The 12,286-nt window shown below is 52.2% G+C and overlaps 2 protein-coding genes across 2 annotated transcripts; both read left to right on the top strand.

Moving 5' to 3' along the window:
- Positions 1-6,585: 6,585 nt before the first annotated feature.
- LOC112589940 (uncharacterized) lies at positions 6,586-10,345 on the top strand. Its single transcript, XM_025305019.1, has 5 exons — positions 6,586-7,056; positions 7,200-8,123; positions 8,205-8,964; positions 9,291-9,777; positions 9,829-10,345. Exons 1-5 carry the CDS (start codon positions 6,586-6,588, stop codon positions 10,343-10,345), a joined length of 3,159 nt encoding a protein of 1,052 aa, XP_025160804.1.
- A 15-nt stretch (positions 10,346-10,360) lies between these two features.
- On the top strand, positions 10,361-11,952 carry LOC112589939 (uncharacterized; the record flags this gene model as incomplete). The annotated part of the gene is made up of 4 exons (XM_025305016.1): positions 10,361-10,589; positions 10,725-11,116; positions 11,270-11,463; positions 11,536-11,952. Coding segments are annotated over exons 1-4 (1,232 nt in total), but the record flags the coding sequence as incomplete, so codon positions are not given.
- Positions 11,953-12,286: the final 334 nt, after the last annotated feature.

Below are 12,286 nucleotides of genomic sequence, written 5' to 3'. Positions count from 1 at the left end.
AATCCAATGACATGAGTGAGAGAGGGACAAATAGAAGGGCAGAAGGGGGAGGGGAAGAAAGAGAGAGTGAGAGAGGGAGGGAGAGAGAGAGAGAGAGACAGACCAAGAACGCGAAAGACGCATGTATTTGAAATTTATCCAAAACAGCACACTCCAAACAAAATGTCCAAAACTGGGACATAAGACGTCTTTAAGACGTCTACTAAGCATCTTTTAGAAACGTCTTATGTCCCGGTTTTGAACATTAGTGCTGTCTGGGTAGAATAACAGAGAAAGAGAAAGACAAATAGAGGGAGAGAGGGGGGGCAGAAAGAGAGGAGGGGGAGGCAGAGAGAGGAGGGGACAGAGAAACAAAGAGACAGAGAGAGGGGGCAGATAGAGAGTGAGTGAGTGAGAGAGAGAGAGGCAGAGAAAGAGACAGTAAGAGACAAAGAGAGTGGAGAGAGAAGGAGAGGGAGAGAGACAAAAAGAGGACGGAGAGAGAGACAGAGAAAGAGACAGAGAGAGAGGGGGTGAGACAGAGAAACAGAGAGACAGAGAAAGGGGAAAAGAAACAGAGGCATAGAGAGAGGGGGAGGGGGAGGGGAGAGAGAATCAGAGGGAGGGAGGGAGGGAGAAAGAGAGGAGAGGGAGGGAGGGAGAAAGAGAGGAGAGAGAGGAGAGAGAGATAGACAGACAGAGAAAGAGAGAGAGAGAGAGAGAGAGAGAGAGAGAGAGAGAGAGAGAGAGAGAGACCAAGAACGCGCAAGACGCGCGAATATTAAGTATAATATATCTGTTCGCCCTTTGGCTAAGCGAACAAGAGACCGGGACCGCTCAGCAATGAGCATGGGATTCAAATTGAAAGGAAGACACTGACTTCTTTTGTTTCATGGGATCGTTCCTCCTTTTCTTTTATCCTGGCTTCGATGTTCGTCGAGGTGCCGAGAGGCCGATACTCGCTAATTGGAGCGCAAGCACCACTTGAACCCGAGATCCCAAATTTATTATAAAAAAATATAAAATAAGTCTTTAACAATCTGCGGTGAATATGATCGGCCGTAGTACGTCCGTTCGAAGCGCAATATGTTGCAGCCACAACCGTATTTCGTCCAATGAGGTTCGACCGGAGCGGTCGAGTTGCTGATTTGACAGAACGGAAAAACGGAGCGGAACGAACTGAAATATTACTTGCGAGCGGTGTCGTGCGAAGAGAAGATCTGATCGAAGCGAGGAACCGAAAACGTTCGTCACTTCGATCTTACATTTATTTTTAGTTTTTATGTCGCTCGGAGATGAGACGTTAACCGCTATTATCTAAAACGTTGCCAGATTTGGCAGTCACACGCTGACAAACCGTGACAACAACGACGCGGTGTCCGGTAGCAAAACACGCACGGCGTGCTCACGCGCGAGTCACGCAGGATATCTCGTGGCATCGAGAATCCTCGATTCTGTCGAAACAAAGAGCGACGACGTGATCGAATCGCCAACAATATCCCAAACAGCACACCCCAAATAGAATGTCCAGAACAGGGACATAAGACGTCTTTAAGACGTCTCCTAAATATCTCTTAAAGACGTTTAAAGCTGGATACAGATTTAAGAGCACGAACGCGCATGAGCCTAGCCGAGGCCGCATAAGCATGCAAGTGTGGACGTTGGTCTGAGGCGCAACAGATTGCCTCGGATGATTCGCCGCACGGGCTCGGACCGAACTGAGCGCTGTCGGTCCATCAAAGATAATTCGTGCTCAGTTTGGACGCACTCGAGCACGCGTAAGGAAGATACGCACACGACACGAAAAATGAAGGACAAAACTGCTGACTCCGAACGACCGGAGCAACGTCGAACAGTTGCCTCAACCTGCCTTATGCGTTCTCATACGGAGACTTCAATTTTCAATCCAAGGCATTTCGGTGTAGCCTCAGCTTGCCTCATGCGCGTTCATGCTCAAATCTGTATCCAGCTATATGTCTCGGTTTTAGACATTAATACTGTCAGGGTAAGATATTAAATTATACATACCTTTATTTCTGCTCCTTCTTCTTTCCCTTCTCCTTCTCCTCTTCCTCCTTTTCTTTTTTCTTCCTTCCTATCTCTTCTTTTCTTTTTCTTCTTCAATTTTTCTTTCTTACAAAATTATACTTTCTCACATATAAATTCACTTCAACACTATAATCATATTCTGGATGAATAACTGTCAAACGCGAAAAATATTACACTCGTAACCTGGGTAACCGTCTAACGCAAAACGAACCTCGCGCGATGACAACGTCCCATATAGCAGACGACTCCATAATATTATGGAGTCTTATTGTAGACTACCCTTTGTGTATGTCTACAACCTCGCTTTAAGAAAATATTTTATCTCTAAGCCGTAAGCTCCAAGCTGTAAGCTGAAAACTGTTAAATAAATCTTAAAGACTGTAATCCACAATATAAAACGTAAGGCGTAAAACGTGACGTATATCAGCCAATGAGAGAAGGGTTATTCAGACTTGATGGTTGGTGATAATGCGTTTGTAAACACGCAGTTTCTTCACTTTCTACATAACCAAGATGGATTTACATCAAGCTCTCCTGCTAACAACAGTGTTGTGTTCGTGGAATGTGCATCTTTTACAAATATATGGAGTACAAAATCGAAGATTATATCGGCGAGCGAGGTTATATCCACGATCGACGGTGTATTCTTTTTGACACGACAAAACGTCCTCTTCGCTGATTGGCTGAAAATTATATGTCGACTTTAAGCTCTACGCTTTAGGCCGTAGGAATTGAGTTTTGCGCAATTCGCTTAGATCTAACGGCTAAAGCTTAAATACTGCGCGAGAGTGTCTTAGAGACAGAAATGACTTAACACTTACATACAGTCACTTAACACTTACAGCTTAGAGCTTACATCTTCTTAAAGCACGGTATAGACATACACTTATCTATTATCAACTGACACCTGTAAGCAACACATTAAATAACTAAGTTAGTTTGAAATTCCATTACACATGTTTTCTGTATAGTAACGCGTAACCGTCTAACCAATGAAAATTTCGACGTTTAACATTTCTATTTACAGTTTAAAATTCCATTACACATATTTTCTGCATAGTAATGCGTAACCGTCTAACCAATGAAAATTTCGACGTTTAACATTTCTATTCTAGACCATCTTAAGCTTTCTCGCTCTCTCTTTCTCCCTCTCTCTCTCTTTCTCTCTCTCTACAGGGTGTCCGGAATGTGATCATTAATATTTTGTGTACTGGTAGATTGGGTGTAGCCGAGAAGAAAAGTCATGTACCGTAATGTCAAATTAGCAATAGTTATCGAGTTATTAATTGAAACATGTGAGCCAATGAGCGCGTAGAGAGTGCTGGGTGGCCGCCTCTTGTTGCTTGCGCTCGCTCGCTCGTCGTTCGCGCTCGCTCGCTCCTCGTCGCGCGCGCATGCCTCTTGTCGCTTATGGTTGTTTTTTGCCGCGCGAGGTAAGCCATCTTCTTATACACAGAGCCCGTCTTTTCGCTTTCTCGTGCGCTCATTCGTTTATACATTTTAATTAATTACGGAATAAATATTGAAAAAATTGTAAAATAGCACAGGACTTTTTTTATTGTTTTAACGAGTTCTAACAGTACACAAAATATTAATGATCACATTCCGGACATCCTGTATATATATACAGGGTGATTCAAAACAATCTTCCATTATTAAAAGTATAAAATCCTGATAAAATTCTAAAACAACTTTTCCTGTTGCAAAATTTTTGCAAAAGCTTAGATTTTAAATTATTAACAAAAATTGTAGACCTATTGCGGGTCGGGTACGGGAGATAGACAAGTGCGGCGCAATTCACCGTCAGACGTGTGAGCTAACGCGAAGTACCCGCAGCAATCAGCTGATCACACTACACATGTTACACACTAGCTACGTTCCAATATTCATTGCCAACATAAAAATCTGTATTTTGTATCTGTAACGTGGTGCGACGGATGTCTTGCTCGGTTGGGGTACAGCTCGGCGTACCTTCGAGCAGCAGCGGCGACCTGGCCGTGACAGGCTCCGAGTGTCAATAGCATGTCATAATATTATTCGTTCGTGTATGCTGCCATATCGTCTTGACGTTAACGCTTCCAATAACCGCAGGATTATTGATTAACGCATCGATTGTTTCAACGCATTTATACGATCGTCGCGGGATGTCCATTGGTCCATCCCCACCACGCACGACCGCCGCTTCGCATTGGTCGTGCAATGAATACGAGTAAATGAGTGAGAAAGAGACAGAAAGACTGGGACAAACTAAGCACGTGCTTGCATGTGTGTGCGCGTACAATCCTGGCTGTTTTCCAAAATTTTTGCCAGTTATCACAATCACCTAACGTCACAGGAAATACAGATTTTTATGCTGGCAATAAATATTGGAACGTAGCTAGTGTATAACATGTGTAGTGTGATCAGCTGATTGCTGCGGGTACTCCGCGTTAACGCCCACGTCTGACGGTGAGTTGCGCCGCACCTATCTACCTCCCGTACTCGACCCGCAATAGGTCTACTGTTTTTGTTAATAATTTAAAATCTAAACTTTTGCCAAAATTTTGCAAGAGAAAAAGTTGTTTTAGAATTTTATCAGGATTTTATACTTTTAATAATGGAAGGTTGTTTTAAACACCCTATATATATATCACCGCCTCTCTCTTTCACACTCTTTCTCTCACACTTTCACCCTATCACACTCTCTCCCTCACACTTCTCTCTCTCCCACACACTCTTCTCACTTATACTATCCCTCACTCACACACACACTCTCTCTCTCTCTCTCTCTCTCTCACATTCTCTCTCCCTCTCTCTTTCTGTCTTCCTCTCTCTCTCTTTCTCCCTCTCTCTCACACTCACTCTATCTTACATTCTCACTTTTTCACACTCTCCCTCACTCTCCTCCCCCTCATATTATTCACTCTTTTACAATCTCTCACTAACATACTCTTTCTCTCACACAATCTCTCACAAAAATAATAAAAATAATAAAGAAAATAATTAAAATTAATTTTAAAAATAAAGCACTATAAAGCACTATGCTGTGGTCAGTCGTTATTGACATTCTTCCTTGTGTCTGATCCTTTGTGATCCTCCCCGTGGGTGCCACCTTGACGTGGTGGGGAGGCTTGAAGGTCCCGATGATGTACAGAGCTGTACCGGCGGGGGTTTCGGCCCCTGGCAGATTCTACCATGCCGGAGTGGTCTGTACGGAGGGATTGGACCAAGAGCACCCGACCGGGCTGAGTGACCAGCTTGGCCCATGACCAGCATGGTCACAGAGCGGGTGGGAGGAGATCATCCCTGAAGGCATTGCACGCCGGTGCTCCGGCAGCCGACAGGGATGACCTCCTCCACACTCGCTCCAGGAAGGGGACCTCTCTCTCCGAGGCATTGCACGCCGGTGTTCCGGCAGCCGAAGAGAGAGAACCCTTTCCTCCCGCCTCGGTTGGACCGTTACGGTTAGACAAGGGCGGAGGGACGTACCCGCATCCAGGGCTCCACCCCATGGGGATCCTCCTCCCCCGTGGTGCCTGAGATGCGGAGGGGTACTCCGGGCCGCTCGGACGTTTCCGAGGTCGGGGTCGGGGTACCCTACCGCGTCCTGAGAGGTCGCACCCTCCGAGGCATTGCACGCCGGTGCTCCGGCAGCCGAAGAGGGGAGGACCTCTCTCCCTCGCTCGTCCCAGCCACGGCTGGGCGAATGAAGGATCCCACACCCGGGTCTGCACACCGTGGGACAATTCCCACGGTACCTGGGGGGTGGAGGGTATGTCCCGGGCCGCTCGGACTTATTCCGAGGTCGGGGTCGGGGCACCCTAGGGTGACGAGGGGAGAGGACCCCACCTTCGTCTCGAAGGTGGACTCTCCGACTTCCCTCACCCGTTCGGCCCCGGTCGAACGGACAGAGGAACCCACACCCGGGTCTGCACACCATGGGGCTTGCCCCATGGTACCCGGGGGGTGGAGGGGTGTCTCGGGCCGCTCGGACGTATTCCGAGGTCAGGGTCGAGACACCCTCATGCGCCAACCAGAGGACTCATTCCCGGAGGCATTGCACGCCGGTGCTCCGGCAGCCAAAGGGAACGATCCTCTCCCTCATCCGTCCTGGCCACGGCCAGGCGGAGAGAGGTACCCACACCCGGGTCTGCACACCGTGAGGGTTTGGAACCCCTCACGGTACCCGGGGGGTGGAGGGGTGCTCCGGGCCGCTCGGACGTATTCCGAGGCGGGGCCGGAGCCCCTGTGTGCTGTGCCCAAGGGAATGCGATCGCATCACCCTAAAGCGGACCCTCGGGCGGCGCGAGCACGCTGGCTGCCATGGGGGAGACGTTCCCGGTGGGGTGCGACACCGGTGAACTATCTCCATCCATGGAGCCCCCCGCGTGGCGGCGCTCTGCACGGTGCCCACATTGTCGGAGGTGTGGGACCCCCGAAAGCGGTCTGGCCACCAGAAATGGTGGTCAGGGCGCGTGTAGGGGGGTGGGAGGCCAGTGCCGGCGATGTAATATTCCGTCGGCCAGTGCCATATGGTGCTCCTCCGGGGGAACTCGGAGGCTCTCCCTTTCCGAGGGGATGCGGGCATGCCCGGGCACCGGAGCCGTGCAGGGTGGTGGGTTTGAGACCACAATGACTGAATTTTTAACCTCCTCAAATATTGACTCATCGGATTCGGAACTGAATATGACGACCCAGGCTAGTACAAAGGACACGAGAAGCCGAGCTGGCAAAAGCCAGTCTACGGTAAGAAGGGAGGGGCTTAGGAGTGGTAAGGCCCAAAAGGCTAAGAAGGCGGAAGAGATCTGCGACAGCGACAGATCTAGATCTAGATCGCCTATCAGAGCTGATGAGTCGACGCCGTTTGCCACCTCCAGGGAAGAGGACTCTGATGATGGCAAAAAAATCATCAAGAAAAAAGAAGGGAAATGGGATATCCCCAGGGACGAAGACGGAAATACGGACGAGGAGCGTCTCGTTGAGAAGGCCACCAGAGGCAGGGGCAGGCCAGAGACGACAGGGGGATATCGCCTCAAGAAAGAGTTCATGGCAAGAAAGCAGGCCATTGTAGAACAAAAAAAAGAAGAATTTCTGCTTAAAGGCATGGAAAATCCAATGGAGGAGTTTCAGGATTGCACCTCAATAGAAAATACAAAGCAGAGATTAAAAGAATAACGGAACATCTAGAGTAGGCCCCCTTCCGAGACATAACGGCGTCTATTTTGGAAGCATCTAGCAAGGTTCTGGGATTCTCACAAAAATCTAAGAGCCTCAAAGGTACGCACGTGAAGGTACTCAGGGACGCTGCGGCGGCGATAACAGCAGGAACAAATGTCATGGCCATGCAAATGGCACAGGACAGATGCGGAAACAACTTGGACTTGATAGAGGAGTTAAGAACAGAGAATATGAATCTGAAAACATCGCTGAGGGAAGTAAGAAAGGAACTGGAGGAAGTGAAGGAAATGCTTCGGGGTATAAGGGAGACACCGCTGCAAGCAGCAGCGGTATTCTCCCCGCCCCCGAAGCACCTGGGAAACGTGGGTCAGGGTGTGGAGGAGGCGCTGCAACATATGGCGGGTGCTCCCTCGCCCCTGATCCACATAAAGGAGAAAGAAAGGGCGATCACCCCACCTATGGTGGACATGGTGGAGGAGGAGGAAGTCCCGATTGGAGTAATAGAGATCCAAAAGGGACTGATTCCAAAGGATAAGAGACGCCCGGTGAGGGAAGGCAGGGTCGCAAAAACAGGAGAAGCAGGTCCCAAGATTAGGGAAAATGTCCTCCTGAATACTAAAGTTAGGATGGAAAGGAGGGAGGATCCAGTAAAAGGAGGAAAGAAGGGACTGGGAGAGGAAGTGTCCAGGATGGTGTTCCAGGCCCTGAACGAATGGAAATCACAGGAAACTCCCAAACAAGGGACCGGGAGAAACAAAGGAAACAAAGGAAAAGGAGAGGTAAAAGAAATAGGGGATCAAGGAAGGGCACAATACGGGGGAAACAATTACATCAAAGAGTACCCCCAACTTCCGCCCACGAGATTACAAAGAAAGGAACAACAAGCACAACATGGCAAGGAGGAGGCACCTACACCACAAGAATTGTGGGCGAAAGTGGTGGGCAGAAGAGAAAAGAGGAGGGAGAAAGAAGAGCAAAAGAGGAAAGAAATAATAAAAAAGGTGGTAATCTCCGAAAAGAAAGAAGGAAAAAAGAACAAGAGAAGAGTCCCCAACACAGCGGCAGTAACAATCACCGCCGAAAAAGGACAATACAAGGACCTGCTAGCTGAAGCAAAGAGGAAGATAGATCTAACCGGGATGGGTATCGAGAAGATAAAAACCAGAGTAGGGGCCACCGGAGCACTTGTGCTCGAGATACCCGGCGAAGAAAGGAGTAAGCTGGCGGACCTATTGGCGGACAAACTTAAGGAGGTCTTGACAGACAGGGCAAGAGTAAGCAGGGCGCAGAAAATGGGTGAACTGAGACTCAAAGGGCTGGAAATATCCACCTCGGAGAGCGAAGCGGCGGAGGCAGTGGCTAAGATAGGGGGATGTCAAGTAGGAGAAGTAAAGACTGGGAGTATAAAAATGGCCTGGAATAACTACAGGACATTATGGGTACAGTGCCCCCTCGCGGCGGCCAAGAGGGTTGCAGAAACAGGCAACATTAAAATAGGCTGGACGCAGGCCAAAGTAGAACTTCTACAGGCAAGGGCACTCCAATGCTTTAAATGCTTGGAAAGAGGGCACGTGCAGATTAATTGCACAAATAACAGTGATAGGAGAGCCAACTGTTACAGATGCGGAGAACCCGGACACCTGGCTCGGGACTGCAGTTCAAGAGCCAGGTGTCAAATCTGTGAGGAGGCAGGTGTAAAATCGGGACATAGAATGGAGGGACCATCCTGCCGTCCCCCCAAGGGCAAGAAGAAAATCTCTGGGGATGCGGTGGTAGGGGGTATGGGCGACCGCACCGCCGCCACGAGACCCTCCCGCATCCTCAGAGGAGAAGAGGAAGGAGACCGAGGAAGGAAAGGAGGCGGAGGAGGGGGTAAACCAGGAGCCGGAACCCCAACCTCCGCTTCCTCAAAGGAGGAGAAGAACCTTCCTACCTCTTCCACCTCCCCCTCAGACCCCCATTGATGATGGGAAGATGGAGGTGGAGGAGAAGAGAGCAGAAAAAAGAGCGAGACCAGCTGAGAGTGAGGATACCGACGGCGAACAGCCGGGAGAGAAGATAGTTGTCATAACAGAACAGAACAATGGACACTAAACTGTTACAAGGAAACCTGCACCGCGCCCGTCAAGCGCTCCCTTTGTTCGAGCACACAATGACGGAGCGCGGTGCAGGCTTAGGTATAGCGGCAGAGCCCCATCATGTCCCCAGAAACCATAGATGGTTCGGGGACGAGGTGGGCTCTGTCGCTATAGTCTGGAAGGCGAGCGACAGCTCACCCCCTGCCAAGTACTTGGACCGAGGTAGGGGGTTCGTTGTGGCCAGGTGGGGAGTCGTCACCGTGGTCGGGGTATACCTCCTCCCAGAAAAGAGCCTGGGCTTGGTTGATTACAAGTCCAGGCTCCAAGAAATGGGAGATGTCATCAAGAGACATCTCCCGGGTCCTGTCATTGTCGCCGGCGATTTCAACGCCAAGTCGGAGCTATGGGGCTCCCGGAGCGATGACAGGAGGGGGGAGGTAACAGCGGATTGGGCCGTGGGCCTAGGTCTGCACATTATGAATGACGGCAAAAAATCTACGTTCGTGGGGTCGAGGTGAGAGTCTATTATCGACATGTCTTGGGCAACCCCCTCGGCCCTGCGAAGGGTGCGGACCTGGAGGGTGGCGGAGGAGCTAGAATCGTTGTCTGACCATCTCATAATAGAGATGGAGCTCTCCGTCACCCCCGATGGCCTACGGCCCCGCAATACGGACGGACCCCGGCCCGGTAGATGGGCTCTGGCCCAGCTAAACAGGGAGGACTTGGAGATCTCCCTGATGGACTCCACCTGGCCACAGTGGAAGGAAGGGCAGGACCTTGACTCTGAGGTCATGGAGGTTATGCAGGTTCTCGCACTCGCGTGCGATGCCTCCATGCCCAGAGTCAGGGCCTGCCCAAAACGATGCGCCTGGTGGTGGACTGACCAAATTGCCGCGTTGCGGCGGAGGTCGGTCCACCTCAGGCGCGCATTCCGAGCAGTGGGTTGGGACGCGGACCCTGAGGTCACTCTGGCCGCCCGGCTGGAGTTCTGCGCAGCCGCCAAAGAACTCCGGAACGCCATAGGGGTGGCCAGAGGAAAGGGGTGGGACGACCTCCTCCTCTCGCTAGACGCGGATCCGTGAAGGCGCCCATACAGGATGGTCATGCAAAAGCTGAGACCATGGGCGCCCCCTCTGACGGAGACGCTTGACTCCCGGTTCCTGGGACGGGTGATGGGGACCCTATTCCCGGTTGGGGGGGACAACCCCATCACCCAGTACGTAACCCCATCCCCCGAACAACAGGGGGAGGTTCCGGGAGTCACCGAGGAGGAGGTGGCCGAGGCTACCAATAGGGTCAAGAGCAGAAAAGCTCCGGGACCCGATGGTATCCCCGGCCGTGTCCTCACCCTGGCCTCAGGGTATATGAGCGACAGGCTCGCGCGCCTTTTTACAAGGGCCATGAGGGAACGAAGATTCCCCCCAGTCTGGGGGAGGGCCAACGTGGTCCTCCTCTGAAAAGAGGGCAAGCCGGAGGATTCCCCCTCCGCGTACCGGCCCATATGCCTCCTGGATGAGGCGGGCAAGCTCTTCGAGAGTATAATAGCGGCCCGCCTCAAGAGGCATATGTCCCGAGAGGGTCCTGACTTAGGTGACGGCCAATATGGCTTCCGAGATGGCAGATCAACTATAGATGCGGTATTGCATCTGAAGTCCCTCTCGGGGGCCATAGTGTCGGAGGGCAGGGTGGCAGTCGCGATATCATTAGATATCGCGAATGCGTTTAACACCCTGCCCTGGGGTAGGGTGGTGCAAGCGATGAGAGGTTATTTCCGCTTCCCACCCTACCTCACGGCCGTCATAGAGGACTACTTCCGGGGTCGGCGTCTCATGTGGACGGACGCCGATGGCACGGTACGAGAGAGGGGGATGAGTCGTGGGGTCCCACAGGGGTCTGTGTTGGGGCCCCTGCTTTGGAACATTGGGTACGACTCAGTCCTCCGGACAGCCCTCCCCCCCGGCTGTAGCACGTTGTGTTACGCAGACGACACGCTCGTCCTGGCCGAGGGGAGAGACTGGGGGGAAGCCGTTCACACCGCGAACCTAGCGGTGGCGGCGGTTGTGCGCTCCATCCGCAACCTGGGCCTGGTGGTGGCGGAAAGGAAGACCGAGGCGATCTTCCTACACGCCAAGGGCATGAAGCCACCCCAGGCCCATGTCAGGATAGGCCAATTCAAGGTCCCCATAGAGGCCCAGATGAAGTATCTGGGCCTCACCCTGGACGGCACCTGGTGCTTCAGAGAACATCTTAGCAGACTGGTCCCCCGACTCAGGATGATTTCCGTCAACCTGGGCAGGTTAATGCCCAATGTCGGGGGACCAGACATGAAGGCACGTCGCCTCCACGCAGGAGTCCTCAACTCGGTGGCCATGTACGGAGCACCGGTGTGGGCCGAGTCGCTAGCCGCCAGTCGCCCGATGCAAGCGCGATTGCGCAGAGTGCAAAGGGGGCTGGCGGTCCGGGTAGCGAGGTGCTACCGTACCGTCTCCTGCGTGGCGGCGACAGTCCTGGCGAGCATGCCCCCTATGGAGCTCGTGGCCCTGTCGTACAAACGCATGTACGACAGGAAGCGCGAGCTCCTAAGAGCAGGGGGGGCGGACGTACCGCTCGCCAGGGCAATCCGGGAGATGAAGCACCAGACTCGACGGATCCTCCTCGAAAGATGGCAGAGGTATCTGGCCAATGCCAGGTACGGGAGGAGGACCGTCGAGGCCGTCCGGCCTTCCTGCTCGAGTGGGTGGGAAGGGCCCATGGGGCCCTGACTTTCAGGGCGGCGCAGGTGCTCACCGGGCATGGTTGCTTCGGTGAGTACCTGTGCCGCATAGGAAAGGAGCGCACAGCCGCCTACCACCACTGCGGGCATGGCCACGACTCCGCGCAGCACACGCTCCAGGAGTGTCCGGCCTGGAGCAACGAGCGCGGAGTCGTGGAGAGAGAGTTAGGGTCGCGGACCTTTCGCTCCCCAGTATAGTCCGGGCGATACTGGGGAGCGAAAAGAAGTGGGAGGCTTTCACCTCCTTCTG

The sequence above is a fragment of the Harpegnathos saltator genome, unplaced genomic scaffold, assembly GCF_003227715.2.
Source record: "Harpegnathos saltator strain DR-91 unplaced genomic scaffold, Hsal_v8.6 scaffold663, whole genome shotgun sequence".
Lineage (NCBI taxonomy): Eukaryota > Metazoa > Arthropoda > Insecta > Hymenoptera > Formicidae > Harpegnathos > Harpegnathos saltator.
Note: the sequence above shows the minus strand (reverse complement) of the source record. Positions and strands in the feature narration are given on the sequence as shown.

What these genes read in the sequence shown, in the direction of transcription:
- LOC112589940 (XM_025305019.1), top strand. Translation starts at nt 6,586, where the DNA reads ATGCGGGCATGCCCGGGCACCGGAGCCGTGCAGGGTGGTGGGTTTGAG. An exon ending in GCCTCAAGAAAGAGTTCATG is followed by an intron (nt 7,057 to 7,199) that starts GCAAGAAAGCAG and finishes CATCTAGAGTAG; the next exon opens with GCCCCCTTCCGAGACATAAC. An exon ending in TGGGGATGCGGTGGTAGGGG is followed by an intron (nt 8,965 to 9,290) that starts GTATGGGCGACC and finishes AACTGTTACAAG; the next exon opens with GAAACCTGCACCGCGCCCGT.